We start from the raw sequence: 19,534 nt of genomic DNA on the forward strand, positions 1-19,534 counted from the left end.
CAAGGGGTTTGCCTCGAAATTGGTCTGCTCAAACCTTTGAATGGTATTCATTAAATTAAGCTCTATGGACAGGGAGCCTGGATAGCTCAGTAGACAAATGCATTGTAATTTAACACCAGCTGTCTGCACTTACTGTCAATTCGAATCTCACCAGGCTCCAGGTTGACTCAGCCTTCCATCCTTTCTAAGGTAGGTGAATTGAGGACCCAGTTTATGGGGGCAATAAGCTGACTTTATGAAGGCTATTGCTTAATGCATTATAATCCTGAGTCTCCCGGAGAAGGGCGGCACATTAAAAAAAAAAAAAAAAAAGGAGGGGGGATGCTGGATACTGTATGGGATACTGGAGACTGTATGGGGATGCTGATGTATGCTGGATACTGTATGCATTTGGGATAGTGCATTCATTTGGCAAAATATGGGTGGAGTCATTGGGGAATTCAAGCTATGTAGATGAACTTTTAAAAAGCTATGGTTGTATTGGGATATATCCTTTAGTAACATCAATTATAAACAAATGTTTGATTTGTAAAAAGGTGAAGGAAGCATATGCATTAATTTTCTGGAAACCAGAGACAAAGTATTGAAACAATATATGTATAAACTGTCCAGATATTTTAAAGTTTTTAGGAAACAAGGACTATTAACCCAAACACCACCTTTGAAGTTTCCAGTCCATAAATTCCACCATGATGATTGGATGTTCCTGGAAGGAAGTGAAAGGGCCCATGCCAGCCCCAAAGGAGTGGAAGGATTGAGTGGTTGCCTATGCTGTTTCCCAACTGAAGAGGACTACAACTGCTCAGATCCCTTTGCGCTCTCCCCCAGATGTATTAGTTTTGTAACTGTGCTTTTAAGATCTTAGGAGGACAGTCCTGGATCCAATGGGCGAGACTGAAGCCCGCAGACCAAAGTGATCCAGCCACATACCAGGTGACAACAACTGACCAGCCCTTGGTGTTGAGGTTCAAGAAGATATCCTGCTGAGTCCTACCGGCAATGGACTCTCAACGCACGGTGGTGATCGTCAAGCTTTGCTGAACCACCCCGGAAGCTGGTTTTCTACGCACGGCTGAAGCTTGGAATGGAGGAAGACAACATTCCATGACTGTAGTTTGTAATGTAAAACCCATTAACAGTGATAGTATCCAGTAAGCACTTATTAAAAACACTCATGGTTGAGGAAGATTGGGGTGTGGGGACTCTGGGCAACAGCTACTTTAGCCCTTCTGTTGGTATTGTTTTAATACAATTGATATTGCCCTACCCCAAGTTACACATATCCCTAACCCTCTTCCTAACATGGTGAACTTGTAAACTTCGGGTCTTGCGCTCTTAAGGCCTTGTGAGTGTGGGAATAAAGTCAAGATGATTTATTTGGGGTTGTGGGTACTATTAGCCAAGGGTCTAGTGCATGATACTAGCTTGAACAGTAGTTCTCCAGGTTGTGTGGATGTTCAAGAAATTCCCCTTGTCTCTGCAGAAGGATTTGAAGATGTCAAGAATCCCAGGGGACCTAGCAGCATCAAGACACTGAATGGGGACACTTTTGGTCAAGTCCGCTCCCGCCAACAACGTGGCATCAGAAGGTGGAGTGGGTACCTTATTCCTAAACCAACTCCTAGACCTAAGGTTAAGAGTTTAACAATCCTGGTACAGGGGGGAATAGAAGGCCCCCCACAATAATTGAAGGGAAGAGATTGCATATCAGGGATACTGGAATTGGGTCGAAACCTGGTTAAATCATAGGGTCACCTTCCCTGTGTGTGTAGAGACATCAGAAACCTGGTAGGCCTATTGGATCCCTGACAAAAGAACAATGTCCATCAGAAGTGTACCTTGGTCCTAGAATGAACCTTAGGGATGTAAAACTAACCAAAGATCTTTTTTTCCTTCTGCACACCACTCACTTTCTCATCACCACCAGCTGCCATCATCACAAAATGGGGAGGATGGAAGAGGTCCTGGAAGGTATCCAAGGAAAGGTGCACTAGTCTGTTCCAGCCCCTCGCCTCACTATCTGGTTCTCCATTAGGTCCAACACAGGTTTATGTGTCTTCTTTCCTCCTGGGATACTACCTCCTGGTATCTTTTTGAAGGTCCAATCCTCGGAGATAAGCAAAAGGACCCTTCACTAAAAGTCCCATTACAGCCGCTGACAGGAATGTTTGTGGTGGGGGCTTTTGGGGGTCTGGACTAATGCAAGGAACATGCACACTAGTACTCCTTTTTCCTGAAATAGATGTTGTCAGTGGAGAACATACCATCCCTGTTCCTTTCATGGGGCATGTTCAGAAATGGGTACCAATCCTAGTCCCACTATTAGTAATCATGGGGATAGGAACTGCAGTGGAACAGGTGTAGGTGGGGCAACACACTCAGTAATACAGTTTCAGCAATTATCAAAACAAAGCTTGAACCAAATTGCTGGAACTCTGGTGGAAGTCCAAGACCAGATAGAGTCATTGGCAGCAGTGGTCCTACAAAATCAACGTGCCTTAGACCTTGTGGCCACAGAGAAAGGAGGTATGAGAAGATTGTTGTTTCTATGTGAATAAATCAGGTGTGGTCAGAGAAGTTGCCAAGGATTTGCAGGATAGGGCATCCAAGATAAGTCAGAGGTTACAAAAAACTGTCAGGTGGTTTTCTTGGTTGCCTGGATCCGGCTGGATTAAGCAAATGTTATTCTTGTTGATATGGCTGTGGCAGGCCTAGCTTTTATTCCTTGTGCAGGCCTAGCTTTTATTCCTTGTGTAATCCCTGTGCTGAAACAGCTATCTATCAGAGCAGTGAAAGAGATACAGACTGCGAAGGAATTAGTTTTGACTGAGCGCTTTCTTGAAGAAAAAGTTTCTGAAACAGACACATATGTCGAAATAGGGTCTGGGAAAAGAATGGAGGGAGTACCTCCAAGGATTAATAGGGTGAAGATCAAGAAATACCTATCTCTTGCCTAGATTAGTCATATGTTGTGGGATATTATATGTTGGCTTTGTGTATTAAGGGACATAGAGTGTTGTGTAGGAAGTAATGGAAGTTTATGCATGGAAAAACTTCCACAGGGGGGAATGAAGTAAAGAGCAAATAAAGAATAATGTAGATAAAAGAAATAATGTGAATAAAATAGGAATCATACAGAGTCAGATATATGGGCTCTGGGGGACCCTCTCTATTCACATTATTATAAAGGGAAGACGTGCTTAGATACATGAACTCTGAGAGACTCTATCTATTCACATTATTATAAGAGAGGAAAGTGCTTGTTGGAAATTACATTAACAAACAGTTAAACCCTTTTAAGTGGTAATATATCTTCTGATACCTAGATGTCACGGAAAGGACTGCTATATGGAAAAACATCTGAGTGACCTGACTGTGAATGACACAAAGACCTATATGTTACAAAGAGTTACTTAATCTAATGAATTTACCCAAGGACAGTAGTAACTCTCCCATTAGCGACTCTGAGCACTTAAGAAAAGTTGTGTGGCTAAGATAATTTTATAAACTAAGATTAATGCTTTAAGTAATTAGATGAATTTATTAACAAGTATATGTAACCATAGAAGGAAAATCGGATGTATGATCTCATGATTAACCATATATGGAAAATGTATGATCTCACTGAATCCTTTGTCTTAGAAATGTATAAAAACCATTGTATCAGAGTTCTTTCTTTGTTCAAAGCTTCAGGTACAAATCTGGCTCTGAACCTTGCGCAATAAACTGTCTCTGACTGGCCTGGGAATGTTTTTTAGTCCTTCCATTCCACTACAGTTTGGCACTTTTGAACTTCACTCCCTGTGTTGCTTGCTGCTACTGCCTAAATAAAGCAGGAGCAAGTTTTGATAGTGCTATCAATTTGGACAAACATAAGCAAACTGGCAGCTTCTGCGTCTTTACTGGAGTTGGGGGTTTTCTGGAACGCTGACATACACATTTATTTTTTTAAAAAATGTGTCCCATCCCCTGGAATCATAATCCACATTTTGAAATCTTTGGCTTAGAGCTACCACATCTGGCCCTCAAATGTCTCGGAGTGTCAAACCTGAGTGCCGTATTGGGATGTTTTTTTGCCTTTGTGGAGTCGGGGTGGGCAGCTGCCAGTTTGACTGGCCTTGCTCTAGGATAACCCCTAGAACACAGGAGTTTTTTGTACTGTCATTTCTTTTTCAGATTTTTACAAACTAGATCTGGTAGCCAAGCAGCTTCCTATTCAAATATTAACCAGGCTAATACCCTCCCCAGTTTCCCTTTTTCTATATTTTTCTATTTGTTGTAATCTTTATAATAATACATATAATAATATACTGAAGGGGAAAAAAATCATTAGTAAATCTATCCTGCCCCTGCCTATAATCCATCCCTCACCATCAGCCAGAAACACACAATATATATAAGTTATCACCAGAATATTTAATTGCTCTTGTGTACGGATATATACCGTGTTTCCCCGAAAATAAGACTTTGTTTTATATTTTTTGAACCCTGAAATAAGCACTTGGCCTTATTGCCATGCACTCAAAAGCCCGATTGGGCTTATTATCAGGGGATGTCTTATTTTGGGGGGAACAGGGTATGTCAAAAATTCTTTAAGATTGAAAAATTCTTTGAATATTACTATTTAAATTGGCACCCTTTTTGAATGCCTCAGAGATTCTTTTCCAGAAACTAATGTGAAGATGAGAAACATTTACTTTTTTATTTAGAACAGACAAAAGCTGGCTAATTATGCAAACACCTGTCTATTCCATCTTCTTAGTATCTCTATATTAGTCACAGCATTAGCAACACCCTGTGGCTGCCAGTGTGGTTGCTGTACTTATACCTGAAGAAATCGGCTTCAGTGGATGAAGATTGCAATATGGATGAGAACTTTTAGTCAGAACTCCTAAGAAGACATGTAAAGTCCAAATTATGTTGAAAGCATTTTTTCAGCCTCAGCTGATAGATTGACTCAGTACATTGCCCCCGATGAACAGGATAAGAGGGAGACAGACACATGTATCCTCTTCATATCTTCAGAATTGCATGCCTGAAAATTGTTCTAATATATATAGCTAAATTAAGTAGCATATTCAAGCCCAAAGTTTCCTACTACCAAATATTTAATCAGTTTTGAGCATTATAAGAAACATCACTATCCTCATTCCAGCGTTTCTCAGCCCTTTTCTTTCTGTTCCTTTCAGCCATTACAATGGCAGCTACCACAGTTACAAAGACCGTAAAAGTTATAACAAGAACAGTCATTGTCTCAGCAGTACAAAGCTCCGTATCTACAGCTGACAGAGGCAGGTTTCTCAACAGATGGGGCTCCATGCATGTCATGTTATAATAATCATCCAAGATCAGTCTCCTAACACTGTGCAGTTTTGCAAAAACTCTCTGAAGATCACAGTCACAGAACCATGGATTGTCTGAGAGTAAGATGTGAGTTCCAGGGGTTTGCAAAGATAATAATGTTTTGAATTTAATATGCTCAATTTTATTGTGGATCAAGTTAAGTGTTGTAAGGTGGCTTAATGGAATAAAGGCTCCGGGAGCAATAGTTTTTATCATATTGCCCTCCAAATTCAGGATCTCTAAGTGTTGCAGCATAGAAAATAATCTACTATGTAGGACATGAAGGCAATTGTTCTGAAGGTAAAGTTGCCTCAAGGACGTAAGACTGCGGAAAGTCCCCATTTCTATGGAGGAAATGTTGTTATTTTGCAAATTCAGCTTCTGAAGGTTTTCAAAGTATTGAAAACTCTTGTACTGTAGCTCCTGCAATTTATTGTAGGCCAAAATAAGTTCATGGAGAGAAATAAGACCCACTGAAAAACTGTTGCCAAGAAATGATATATCATTTCTACCAATATCAAGCTTGTGGAGCCTGCCCAATGAAATGAATGTTCTTTCAACTTTGTGAATGGAGTTGCTGCTCAAAAGGAGAACCTGCAACTTCCACAGGGAATTTAGAGATTTCCAAGGAATAAAATACAAGTTGTTTTGAGAAAGGTCCAAGTGTTCTGCATCAGGGGGAAATGTTAGATTGGACACCAGAGCATGAACTCCTGAGCAGTTCACAAACATTGTCCCTTCTTTGCAAAAACAGATTTTCTTGCAGGCTTGGTAGATTTTAGAATCACTGTGTGAAAGAGCAAACCAGAGCCAGACTAAGCAATGGAAATACATTTTCTGCCTTATTCTGTGCTTTTGTTGATTCCTGTTGAGTAATACAAATAAAATATATATTTTAGAAAAAGTTGCATAATGCATAATTACATTTTAACTACAGGTAGTCCTTGACTTACAACCACAATTGAGCTCAACATTTATGTTAAGTGAGAAATTTGTTAAGTGAATTTTGCCCCGTTTTATGACTTCTTGCCACATTTGTTAAGTGAATCACTGCAGTTGTGTTAAATTGGAAACATGGTTAATCCAGCTTCCCCATTGACTTTGCTTATCAAAAGGTCACAAAAAGGGACCCCAGGACACTGCAATGAATATGAACCAGTTACCAAGCCACTGAATTTTGAACATGTTATCATGGGGATGCTACAACAGTCATAAGTGTGAAAAATGGTCATGTCGCTTTTTTCAGTGCTATTGTAACTTTGAACAGTCATTAAGTGATCTGTTGTAAATTGAAGACTACCTGTATCATCATGAGACAAAGTTGTTATCTCATTGACATGTTTCCCGTATACTTAATAAATTGCCAGGTTGTCAAGTTCTCAGCAGTTTCCACAGATTTTGAGTTACAGTTTAGTTACATTGTTATTGGCTGTCTGCATGTTAAGGCTCTTCAGCACATAACATGGTAGATTTAAGTAAGAATCTATTACTTATAATGAATACACAACTAAAATGATTGATTATCCAAGGGAGCAGTTGTTTTGAGTTCCCATTGCTCCCAATGACACTAACAATCAAGATACCATCTGACAGAAGATTCAAAATAGGTATGTTCCTTCTGCATTTAGGATAAAACAGATTTTGTTTCATCTGCATACCTACATTTTAATGCAAATGTTGATAACTTGATAAGTTTGGGATAAATCTTTTAAAAAGCACAATGGATATTAGTGTAACTATTTTTTCTGTATTTTTGATAAGAGAATAGGCTACCCACTTATAAGCAGAAAGAAATGAAATATGAATCAAGGAAGAGAGGTTTGACCTTATATTTCCTTTAATTAAAAACTAATCATTTAAGCGACAGTTAAGTAGTAAAAATTAACTTTACTCAGTTAATGTTTAATGGATATTCACTTTAATGCTTTATCGTAGGGCACTGATGGTGAACCGTTTTGGCACCGAGTGCCCAAAACTGGAACGTATATGCACCAGCCGGCTGATCTTCACACGAGCCGGAGCACTGGAAACCGGCACGCACAAAGAGCAGCTGGCGCATGCGTGCCCACAGAGAGGGGTGTGAGTGCCACCTCTGGTATCCGTGCCATAGGTTCGCCATCACGGTCATAGGGATTATGACAATTTAAATTAAGATTTTTATTTCAGAATTCTTATTTTGTAGGACATTTCTGACTTAGAACATTTCTATATTGTTTCAATCAATAGATTCCCAAGGTGGTACAAAAGTTTAATAGTTTAAAAAGTTTAAAATACTTAGACATACAATATACCATTTACCAATTGGCAAACTATGAAAAGCTTATTTAATCCCTTGGAAAAGATGCTTATAAATAAGATGCCGGTCTACTTAATGGTGGAGGGTGGAGAGCTAGAGTTGTATATGATGTAAGGAACAGCTTCATCTTAAACAAGGCAGACCTTGAGATAATTTCACTTGATGAAGAGTGTGGGTTTTCTTTTCCTGATATGCACTGAAATTCTTTAAAACATTGAAAAGATTTCATTAAAAGATGAATTAGATGATTTTGCTTGAAAGGACATCACTTCAAACCCAAGATATTTATATTCTTTATCTTTAATTGATAAAGATGCCTCATATTGAAAAATAGGAGTGGGCAACTTCCATTCCTATTACAGCTTCCAAATGTTTGCTTTGTAATGTAGCACCCATAATATACTGATAATTATTGTAAACATGGCTTATCATTTTGAGATGGAAAATATGGAAACCAGTATTGAGCTATAGAAGAGGCTCCTGAAGACCTTATTCTCATTTTATTATAAACACAGTTATTTTGAAATAACCCTAAATTTGTTTTAACTGAGACTGCTTTGACAACGATCCACAATATATTAATTGTGTATCATCTCCCAGTGATGAAGTGTAGTAAATTATTTGAGTATTTTTAATGCATGAAATGTGAGAGTAAACTGTCATAGCACTTGTGTATGAATGGAGAAATCTCAATAGTTCCATTTTTTCCATGTTCCAAAATTATCCATGTTAAATTGAAAAAAAAAAAATTAAGTTTTCAATCATTATAGAACAACATAAAGATTGTACTAACAAAAATGTCTTCCAACTCCTCACCTGGAACAGCACAAATGAAAAGATACTTTTCTATTGTTTTTCATTGGTCTGCCTTTTCAGCAACTTTCACTATTTGTCATATCCAACAGTAGCAAAAGCAGTCTTACCTTTGTTGCTGCCCGAGACGCCCATAAAGTGCATGTTTCAAATGTCTTTCAAAGGATAGTGGCTGGTGGAAAAAGTATAGAGCTGAAAGGATTGGTTGTCATTGTGCTAAGGCAGACTAGTTGAAGTGTGTGTGTCTGCAGAAGCATCAGGTTAAAAAGAAAAGTTAATAATTTAAACAGCTGCAAATGAACATTTATGCCTACCTCCTGCTTCTTTTAGTAAATACTGATACTCAAATCACCTTGTAAGAGTGTGGAAATATAGCAGTACACGTTCCTTGTAATATATTGTGCTCTCTCCTATAATACACTGAAAGTTGATATGGGTGCATATTTTAAATAGTTACCCATATATGTATTGGCAAGGTATCTCAATAGACGTGTGAAGCAAGTGATGGAATAGTAAAAACATTGATTTCTACTAAGGTATTTTTGCAATAATACTGTATGTTATAGCATGCTTCCCCTTAAAACATGGGTTTACTAGAATGTATTGTATTTGTAGTCTCCAAACCCCATCAACCCATGACATTAAAATAAACAAGACTGCGTATTCTTGACTTTGATTTTATTCTTGAATATATTCTCCACCTCAGCCCTTTGACTGTATTCTTGAATATACATTCTCAACTTCAGCCCCTAAGTAATGCTAAAAGTTTGTTCTTTACTTATTTTAATATATCAACTAAAATTAACAGTTCACATTATTAATGCAAAGCTTGCAGCATAATTGCTTCAGGTCACAGCTACCTTGTGTATTGCTAAAAATTGATATTGAACCTTTCTTTAGCATACAGCAACTAAAGTCTTTTAACATATAGCAGTTTAGCAACCTAACCAAAGGCGATCTGCAATTTTAATCTCTGGTTTAAAACCTTCCACAGGATGCTTGCCCACTACACCACCAAGCTTGAAGGAAATGCAAAACAAGCAATTTGTCAAGATTGAACTGCTTTGCTTCTTTCAAACCTTCTCACTATTCAACTTGCCAATGAACTGGGGGGAGGGAAGGATGGAATGGAGTGCTGAGAATTTGTGCATGGATCAAGAGAGCCTGGAAGCCATCATGGTCACCACTGCAGGTGTTTGAGAAGAGCTGGACTGTTCCCATAACAAAAAGACGTCTCATAATTGAACAATATGATCACCCAAGGGTGGAGAGAAAGGGAAGCTTTTGTTTAACTAGGCAAGCATTTGCACAGAAAAACTAGAGCTGGTTTTGATTCTTCAGTACCAAAATGCTGTTATCTAATAAAGTTTTACTTTTGGAAATTCAAAACTCCCGAGATTGTTTGTTTTGGGTTTGCTAGTCGAACAGTTGACATAATTGGCATATTCTTCCAGCTTTTCCAAGATAATCTTGTCCCATTCTTGTCATATGCTACAATAGCCTATTGTAAATATCCAAAATATAACCTATAGTTGATTTTAAATCAGTGATGTAAGATAATCTTTTTCTCAGTATATGATTGAAGTTTGTATGGAATGTCCAGGTAAGCTAAAGTTTTCTTCCATTAGTACAATATATACAGGTTTTGTTAGTTTAACCCATAATACGTATGAAAGGATATAAGTCAGAGTTGTCAGCGAGTCCAGAGGTCAGAGTTTCATTGGCAGAATCCACATAAATGTCACTTGAGTTAGAGATCAAACCAGGGATGAAATCTACAAATTTTTGCTACCGGTTCTGTGGGCATGGCTTAATTAGTGGGTGGGACTTGGTGGTAAGGTGACTGGGTGGGCGTAGCCAAGTCAATGTCACTTCTTTGCCCTTTTTTAACCTACAAAACACAACACAACACAACTGGCTCACCCATAATGTAAAAGCAGCTGTGCTAGACTCAAAATGGCCCCGCAACGAGCAGGAACCTCACACAGCCACAAAAAGCCCCCAAAACCAACTTTCACACTTTACACACACACAACACAACACAACAGCTCACCCACAATGTAAAAGCAGCTGTGCTAGCCCCAAAATGGCCCCTGCAACAAGCAGGAACCTCACACAGCCACAAAAAGCCCCCAAAACCAACTTTCACACTTTACACACACACAACACAACACAACAGGCTCACCCACAATGTAAAAGCAGCTGTGCTAGCCCCAAAATGGCCCCTGCAACAAGCAGGAACCTCACACAGCCACAAAAAGCCCCCAAAACCAACTTTCACACTTTACACACACACAACACAACACAACAGGCTCACCCACAATGTAAAAGCAGCTGTGCTAGCCCCAAAATGGCCCCTGCAACAAGCAGGAACCTCACACAGCCACAAAAAGCCCAAAAAAACCAACTTTCACACTTTACACACACAAAATTCCACATACAGCTTTATGAGATTTTGTGTGTTTGTGTAGTTAGTGAAACACTACAGAAACACACTAAATCTCAGAAAGCTGCACAAATATTATCTTATTTTAATTTATTTTTATTTTTATATAAAAGCAGCTAAATTTAAAACTTCCTAAACTTTAAATGGCTAGGTCTAAAAAAAAGAACAACTAAAAAAAACCCCAATTAACTATTTTTTTTAAAGCTCCCAAAGGGGAAAAAAACTTACCCAATAGAACAGGGGTCTCCAACCTTGGCAACTTTAAGACTTGTGGACTTCAACTCCCAGAATTCTTCAACCAGCTTTGCTGGGAGTTGAAGTCCACAAGTCTAGGCAGGCAGGCAGGCAGAAAGAGCTGCTCACCGATGAGCTTGATTGCAGGCAGGGATATTGTTGCTTGCTGATGCATGGATTGCGATCGTCATGAGATCAGCAGCTAAGGTAAGCAAGCTGGAGGCTGGAGTCGGGGTGAGAAAAAAAGAAACTTTTTTTCTTTTACATGGCTCTGGCGATCCAAGCTGAGTTGCCCGGTTAGCAGGCAACTCAACTGGGATGTCAGAGCTTGGCTGGTCAGAGCCATTTAAAAGAAAAAAAGGCTCTGATGATCCCGGGGCTCAGCTGGGCATGGGGGGCGGGGGCAGGGATTTTTGCTACTGGTTCTCCGAACTGCCCGCCGCCATCACTACCTACTCACCCGAGCCGGTCCGAAACCAGGAGCATTTCACCCCTGGATCAAACCCTTGTTTCCAGCAAAGGAACTTGTGTCAGAGCTGCCTCTTAAATCAGGCTGCAGGCAGCTGTCACTAATTAAGAGAATTACTCCCTTGCTTGGCAAGGAGTTTCATAGAAGTCTCTGTTCTGCTTTTCTCCTTACTGACAGGGTGCAGACTTTACGTCCTCCTCTGACTGTTCCAGCTATTCAAGTGGTGCATGTTTTTGGACAGCTTCGTGCAATTAATTCCTGGATACTATCATTCCACAGGTTCATCTCAAACAGGATCTTCTTAATTGGATGCATAGTCTGAGTCCTGGGCCATGACATACCAGCAAGTTTTAGTTGAATCCTACAAATTTGGTGTACTTCAAAATATCTCTGTTTCTGCTATATGCATATAATTATGGGTTTGATCTACATGTATTGGTAGTACAATTGAATTTATAGAAACAGCTATTTTTAAAAGTTAGAGCTAAGTGAGGAGTATTACAAACTTGTATTAATGTTTATACTGCTTGAACTTGTTTAGTTATCTAAGTATTGCTATATAATGGATTTCAAACCCTTTCTCACCAGGTAAAATCTCTCCCCCCCCCAACAAAAGGTGTTTCTGAGAAATCAAAAAGAAATTTATTTCCTTGGATCAAGGAGTGAGACTATTGACGGTAAATGTCAATGGCCTCAATGCTCCGACAAAGAGAAGACGTATACTAACCAAAATTGTTAAAGCCAAAGTGGATATAATATGTATGCAAGAAACGCATATTAAATTATCACAAGCTAATTTATTGAAATGCCCTAAAGCAGGGAAACTGTTTGTAGCGGCTCCAGAGGAGAGAAAGAAAGGAGTAGCAATGTATGTAAAGGAACATCTCTCGCCGAAACAACTATTCGCAGACGAAGAGGGAAGAATACTAATATTAGAGGTGGAATTACTACAGCAAAGTATTATTGATATGAATTTACGCCCTGAATACTAAACACAAATCATTCTTCCGAAGAATACGAAGAGAAATCCGAGACTTGGAATTCGAGCAGGTATGTCTTCTGGGCGACTTTAATGCAGTTATTAATAGGACAAAGGATTACAAAACAGGGGAAAACTAAAAAAAAAAAAAAAGAAAGAAAAGAAACAGAGGACAAGATAAGAAGATCTTACCAGCCATTTGTAATGAAATGAGAGATGAATTAGGATTGAAAGATACCTGGCGCGAGCACAATCCGATAAGTGAACAATTCACTTATTATTCTCCCAGGCACAAATCGTGGTCCAGGTTGGACATGATTTCGATGTCACAAGAACTTAATTCTCAAGTGGCAGAGGTCAGAATTATGCCGAATGACTGGGCGGATCATAACCCAGTATTAGCCGTATTAAAGAAAGAGGGGAAAAATAGAAAGAGATGGATAATGAGATCAGAGATTTTAAAAGAAACCGAATTTATACAAAAGCTCAAGATAGAAATATCCCTTTTCTTTCAAGAAAACAAAACACCAGGAATGCCACTTCAAATAATTTGGGATACTGCCAAAGCTTTTATAAGAGGTCTTATTATTAAACACACGACCATTAAACACAAAAAAGAACAAGAAAGGGGTGAGTTAACAAGTAAATTAATAAAAGCCGAGGAACAACTACAAAATAATCCACTATCCATAGGAGCAAAAGAACAGATAGCACTCCTAAAACACCAGCTTAATCTCTTGGAGCTGGATAAATTGAAAGATAAGATAAAGGCAGCAAAGCAAAAACACTTTGAATCAGCTAATAAATTAGGAAGATGGCTCACATTTAGATTAAAAAAGGAAAAACAGAATAGACGAATTGATCAATTAGAAGACAAGGAAGGAAATTTAATAAAAGACAAAAAAGGGAAAGAAAAAATTGCAGTGGATTTTTACAAAGAATTATATAAAAGAGAGGAGATCATAACAGGTGCGATAAAAAATTATATAGAGAACTCGGACTTACCCAAGATACCCAACTTAAAGAGGAAATTACCTTAGCTGAGATTGAAAAAGCAGTGAAGAAACAGGGAAATTTGAAAACGCCTGGCACAGACGGACTTCCAGCTGAGTTATATAAAACAATGTTTGAGGTAATGGGAGAGCATATGAAAGATTTATTTAATGAAGTCCTGGGAAAAGCAGAAATTCCCCACTCATGGAGGGAGGCCAATATCAGTTTAATTCCTAAAGAGGAAAAATTTTCACCACAATTCTAGCAACAGATTAAAAGGCTTCCTGAATGAATTTATACATAATGACCAAAATGGATTTCTACCATCACGACAATTACAAGATAATTTAAGAGTCATGCTAAATGTATTGGAATATTACGAAGATCACCCAGGCAAACAGGTCGCACTAGTTTTTATAGACGCCCAGAAGGCATTTGACAGAGTCAATTGGGAGTTTATATTATTACAGTTAGAACACATGGGCTTTGGACAGAGATTTATAAACGCAATTAAAGCTATCTATTCCAAACAAACAGCCAGACTACTGATAAATGGGGACCTGACAGAAGAATTCCCTATTGGTAAAGGCACAAGACAGGGCTGTCCTTTATCCCCTTTACTTTTTATCTTATCACTAGAAACATTATTGCGTAAAATAAGGAATGAAGAAAGAATAAAAGGCCTTATAATTGGACAACAGGTATATAAAACCCAGGCCTTCGCAGACGATATGGTTTTTATCTTGGAAGAGCCCATAGAATCTTGTTTATATTCAATAGAGACAATTGAGGAATTTGGGGCGGTAGCAGGTTTATTAATCAACAAAAAGAAAACAAATATATTAATTAAGAATATCTTAGAGGAAGCTAAGAAGGGCTTACAGGAAGTGACTGGATTAAAAGTAGTTAACAAAATTAAATATTTGGGAAGTTGGCTAATTGGCAGATGTTCGAGCATACAAGAAGACAATTATAATAAATTATTAATTCAAACAAGAAAAGATTTAGATAAATGGGGTAAAATACAACTCTCACTTCTAGGACGAGTAATAACAGTAAAATCCTACGTTCTACTGAAGTTCAACTTTTTGTTTCAAACCGCCCCAGTGAATTTATCCAAAAAGTTTTTCATGCAGTTAAACCAAATAATAACTAAATTTATCTGGCAGGGGAAAAAGCCAACGATTAAAAAAAGATGATGCAAGAGATAAAAGAAAGAGGAGGCCTGGGCCTACCATGTTGGGAGAACTACTACTCAGCTGCTCTGTTAGCCTGGGTAAAAGAATGGATTACTTTAGGTAATAGTCGTCTTCTTAAAATAGAAGGTTACGACCTACAACAGGGTTGGCATATGGCACTTTGGAGAGATAATACTCCACAAAGCAAATGGTTCACCCGACATTACATAAGAAATATTTTAAATATTTTAAATTTTTGAATTAAATATTTTAACTCGAAACTAATCAAAATCAGGACTGAAAGTTCAAACATCTCACCCTGCAGGAGGCTGGCTTAGAGAAAAGGGCTGACAAATTAATTGGAGGGCTAAAATCATCTCATTGAATTCATAGCATGACATTGAAAAGCAATCGTTAATGTAAGACAGACTAACGCCATATACAAGACTGGGAAAGTATCTTGTGATTTCCAGTCACACGTTCACTTGCAATGAAAGAAGCTGGTATTATAGCACAAGTAGGACCTCTATTCTAGATTAATTAATCTTACTGTTTTTGAAAATGTGGATGAATTAGCAACTACAATCATAAAGAAGTAAAATCATTCTAAGTATTAGAAATATATTTTGAATAAGAGTCTGTGCAATTAATCAGTTGAACATTTTTAATAAAAACATACATTGGTACTTAGCATTAATAATATAAAAACGGAAAGCTGTAGTTGTAAGCTTCCCAGTAATTTTGATTAAAAAAACCTGAGGATTGTTTTATATGAAATATCAGTGTAAAAAGCACATTCAAACACAAAGTTTGTTTTTTTTTATAAAAGCTGATGCAAAATTTATCACACAGAGATCTCTTTATTCAAATGCACATCCATGTTGAAAGATCCGCAGGGTATAACACTAGTAAGCTGTTCACTGGTGAGTAAAGCAGTGACGAAAGAACTCTGGTTCATATTCAAGGCTGGTTCTCACTACATTTAACTCTTTTCTTGTGCAGCTTGTCCTAAATTCATACAAATTTAAATTAAATTTGTTATTCCACAAACTTTTGGAAATAGATATATTACAATTTTAAAATAATATATTTTAAATGGGATTTGAATTAAACAGTATGGAAAATCTAACTTATAATTAAAAGTGAATCTGATGCTATACAAAATATATTGACATATTGCTATTTAAATAAAGTATAAAAGAACATATTGTGGTCTAATTTGCACATAACAGTGAGACATAATTCTTCCCACTCCAATAAGTCTAGTTGTACATGTTGCTTCTGCATTCTAATTAGCTACTGCAACCAATCAATTTTAGCTTCAGGCTTTGCCTTAACAAGCCAGGAGTTCTTAAACTGTCCATGGTTTGTATAGATTTAGATCCTAGAGTTAACATTTGGGGTTCAGCAGCATTTTGATTTTTTTAAAAATATATGACTCAAGAAAGCAAACTACATTAAGGCATTTTGTTCTTGAAGTTTCTACTGCTAACTAATTCCTAAATGTAAGGTTGAGCTTCTAGAAAATTATGCTTGTAGCTGTAGCTGACCAAAAATGTATATAATTGCACTTAAAGTAGCATAAAAGAACAAGCTTTTTGCTGTGCTCTTAAACTAAAGTGAATTACTGATATTGTGATATTACTTAGGTACATAGGAATATATACACTTAATGACTGTAATTGGGATTGGAATTTCCATTACTTAGTGATGCAATCATTAGGCCAAATATCAATGTAACTACACCACTTAGCAACGATAAATTTTGGCAATCCTGGTTGCAGTCATTAGGTCAGGACTTCACACTTCTTCTACCTTGCTGCACTCACCTCTGCCTGAACTCCCGCCCATCCCCTATCACCCCTTTTTTAGTCACCCTGCAGTTACTTCTGTGTTGCCTCTACCAGTTGACTTCCCTGTCTTCTTCCTCCTGCTGCTGATAAGGTGCCTCCACAGCCTGGCCCTTCGTGGGGCCTAGGAGTTTTCATCTTGTACCTTTGGCCGCCCCTCCTTCTCCTCCAGGGTTCCTCCCTTGGGTGATTCTCCACTGACTATTCTCCTCGGCTCCACCCATTCGCACTGGGCAATGGGGGCACGTTCCCTCCATCCCACACGCTTTGGCACGGCCCATTCACAGAAGGAGGGTTTGGCCTGGGTTTTCGACGCTCGGGACAGTTAGTCACCAAGCAGCCATAAGCCACAGTGGTGGCGTTTGGGAGAAGGGCTCCAGCCAAATGGCTTTAGGAAAGCAAAACACTTGTTAGGAGAAGTAATGGGAGGGGGTAGGGGGTAGAAACTCCTGATAAAGAACAGTAAGGGAAGAGCGGGGGTGAGGGGGGAAAGGGAGGGAGAGAAAAAGGAGAGGAAGGAAGGACCATAAACCCTGGCACTAGATGCAGCTTCAGAGGATGCTTTGAAACAGCACAGCAATCCAAGGCTGGAAGGGACCTTAGAGATAATCTAGTCCAACCCCCTGCTCCAGCAGGAGACTTTATATACATCAATACACACACACCTTGAGGGAACTGTCCCAGGCATCGAAAAACCCAGGACGAACCCACCTTCTGTGAATGGGCCATGCTGAAGTGTGTGGGATGGAGGGGACGTGCCACATTGACCAGGGTGAATGGATGGAGCCGAGGAGAATAGTCAGCAGAGAATCGCCCAAGGGAGGAACCCTGGAGGAGAAGGAGGGGCGGCCAAAGGTACGAGACGAAAAGTCCCATTCCGCCCTTCGTGTGCTGATCACACACAGCATTCCCAAGGCCTTGATGGCAAAGGTCAACTGGGGACAGCATGGGCAACTGAGCTGAGGACAGCCAAAAGAGCAAAGATTGGGGGGGGGGGGGAGAGAGAAATAGGTGGGTTGGGTAAGTTGAAGTATACCATGTGATCATGAATGTGGGCAGGCTGCCAAGTGCCTACATTTTGATCATGAGACCACAGCTGGTCAACCAATCATTCAGTACTGTCATAACTTTCAACAGTTGCTGACTGAATAGTAATTAAGCAAGGAGTACTGTTTCATGGCGAAAACCTGTACTAGTTTCTCCCAAACTTGGTTGAATAATTTGACTGGAATTTGCCTGTCATGCAGACAGAAGAGCTTTTACATGTTCTCCAGAAGATAAAGGAGAATAGGAAATCATTGAATGAAACTTCTATAGTGTTCACACCAAACTCAGTAAACCGAATCTAGTTTAAGATTGGACTTTATGTCAATACTAAGATTATCAAGTATGAGTTAAAACAGGTTAAGGCTTTGATTCAGAAATTATCAATATGAAGTTACCTGGCAGAAGAATTCCTAGTCTTTCCTGAACGGCCTCCAAGTGTGCAATGTATTCAGTTAATGAATCTTCAGGATCTTTGGATGAAGTTTGTGAAATAAAACTAGTAGACCTGTAAAACAGAAGCAATTATACTTTTCCTTTAAAAATATTACATATCTTAGAAAATATATAAGTAGAAAAATACAAAAGGATGTGTTAAGAGACTTACAACTGTCATAGAAAACGGACATTTTCCTTATTTATGTACATGCCTTTGAGTCTGTGATGTCTCCTGGCAACTGTCTGCAAAACCCTGAAATTTTCTTTGCAAATTTTTTTGGAAGTGGTTTTGACATTGCCTGCTCTCATTTCTAGGACTGATAGTGTGACTAGCTCAAGGTCACCTAGCTAGCTTTGTGCTTACACCAGAACTCATGATCTCCTGATTTCTAACCTGAGACATTAATTGCTACAGCAAACTGGCCACACTAAACTTTTTGGTATATGAATTGTGAACAGGGTGGATTTGATTTAAATCAAGTTGATTTAAATCACAATTTAAATCATGTAAAAAGGCTTGATTTAAATCAACTTGATTTAAATCATAATTTTTAAACTGTCATCTCTGCTACTCCTTTGACCCACTGTTGACTCACCGATAGTCCTAGTGTTGCAGAATATACAGCCTCATGCTACATAACTAAGCTCCATTTCATGCTGAATAAACTAAATTATTTATGTATCTTAAATAGAAAACTATCTTACGATAGATTTTTACCCCAAAGTTTTTTATTAAAATAAATTCGATAAAAATAAAAAAAATCCGGGGCTTCCGGTCTGGCTTCTGTCACCGCCAGACGGTCCTTTGAGACCGCCAGCCCCGTCGCCCGTAAAGAGCCGCCTTTACACCTGAAAGGCGGCTCGAAAAACTCCGTTTCCATAAGGAAACGTGAGACAAAGCCGGCGAGGGCAGGTAGAGCACTCTGCGAAGTCCCCAGAGTTCTTTTTTACCTCTGGGGAGGAAGCAGTATGAGGCTCCCTATTCTCGCCGCTGCTCCGGGCTTCGGGCGAACTCTGCGCTTTGCAGAGCCAGGCGATGGGACCAGACCAACCAACGAAAACTAACAGATTTTCTGAATAAGAAGGATGAAATCTGGACCTGGGACCCTAAATTGCAAGTACTTCTAACAACCCTAAGACTGACTTTAAAAGCAAAGAAGAGTGGAAGGGGGGAAAAAAGAAAGTTTAAAATGGCGACTGGCTGAGGCTTGAGAAGAGCTGAAAGCGAAAGTACTTCCGTTTGACTAGTTTAATATGTTATAAAGTAACTGAGATAACAGTGCTGGCTAGAAGTGAAGAGAAAAATTCTTATTTCATGCTTCTTCCTTCTTAGAGGCTTGATATTGATATTGTTTGGAGAGAAGTCTTCTTCTTTAAAGGGGAAAAAAGAAAAAAAAATCTGCTCGTGTGGCAGGATGGCGTTAAAACTCACAAAGCCAGACAACCAAGCT

The 19,534-nt window shown here is 38.8% G+C and overlaps 2 protein-coding genes across 5 annotated transcripts in view; both read right to left on the bottom strand.

The window, feature by feature from the left end:
• Positions 1 to 5,025: 5,025 nt before the first annotated feature.
• LOC117671150 (uncharacterized) lies at positions 5,026 to 8,644 on the bottom strand. The gene is made up of 2 exons (XM_034426878.3): positions 8,563 to 8,644; positions 5,026 to 6,208 (listed from the first exon to the last, which is right to left on the bottom strand). The coding sequence occupies exon 2, from the start codon at positions 6,175 to 6,177 to the stop codon at positions 5,113 to 5,115; it is 1,065 nt and encodes a 354-aa protein (XP_034282769.2). The 5' UTR covers positions 6,178 to 6,208; positions 8,563 to 8,644; the 3' UTR covers positions 5,026 to 5,112.
• A 6,947-nt stretch (positions 8,645 to 15,591) lies between these two features.
• The window catches only part of PCNT (pericentrin), a 105,116-nt gene continuing 101,173 nt past the window's right edge, over positions 15,592 to 19,534 (bottom strand). For all 4 annotated transcript variants that reach the window (XR_015731211.1, XM_087882219.1, XM_087882218.1 and 1 more), the window contains 2 exons: positions 18,044 to 18,153; positions 15,592 to 15,759 (listed from right to left, as the gene is read on the bottom strand). Coding sequence is in view for 3 of the 4 variants with exons in the window: in XM_087882219.1 (XP_087738345.1) it covers positions 15,734 to 15,759; positions 18,044 to 18,153 (136 nt within the window). In the remaining variant the exon portion in view is untranslated. The remainder of the gene's footprint in view (positions 15,760 to 18,043; positions 18,154 to 19,534) is intronic.

The sequence above is a fragment of the Pantherophis guttatus genome, chromosome 1, assembly GCF_059756535.1.
Source record: "Pantherophis guttatus breed Tessera chromosome 1, ASM5975653v1, whole genome shotgun sequence".
Classification (NCBI taxonomy): domain Eukaryota; kingdom Metazoa; phylum Chordata; class Lepidosauria; order Squamata; family Colubridae; genus Pantherophis; species Pantherophis guttatus.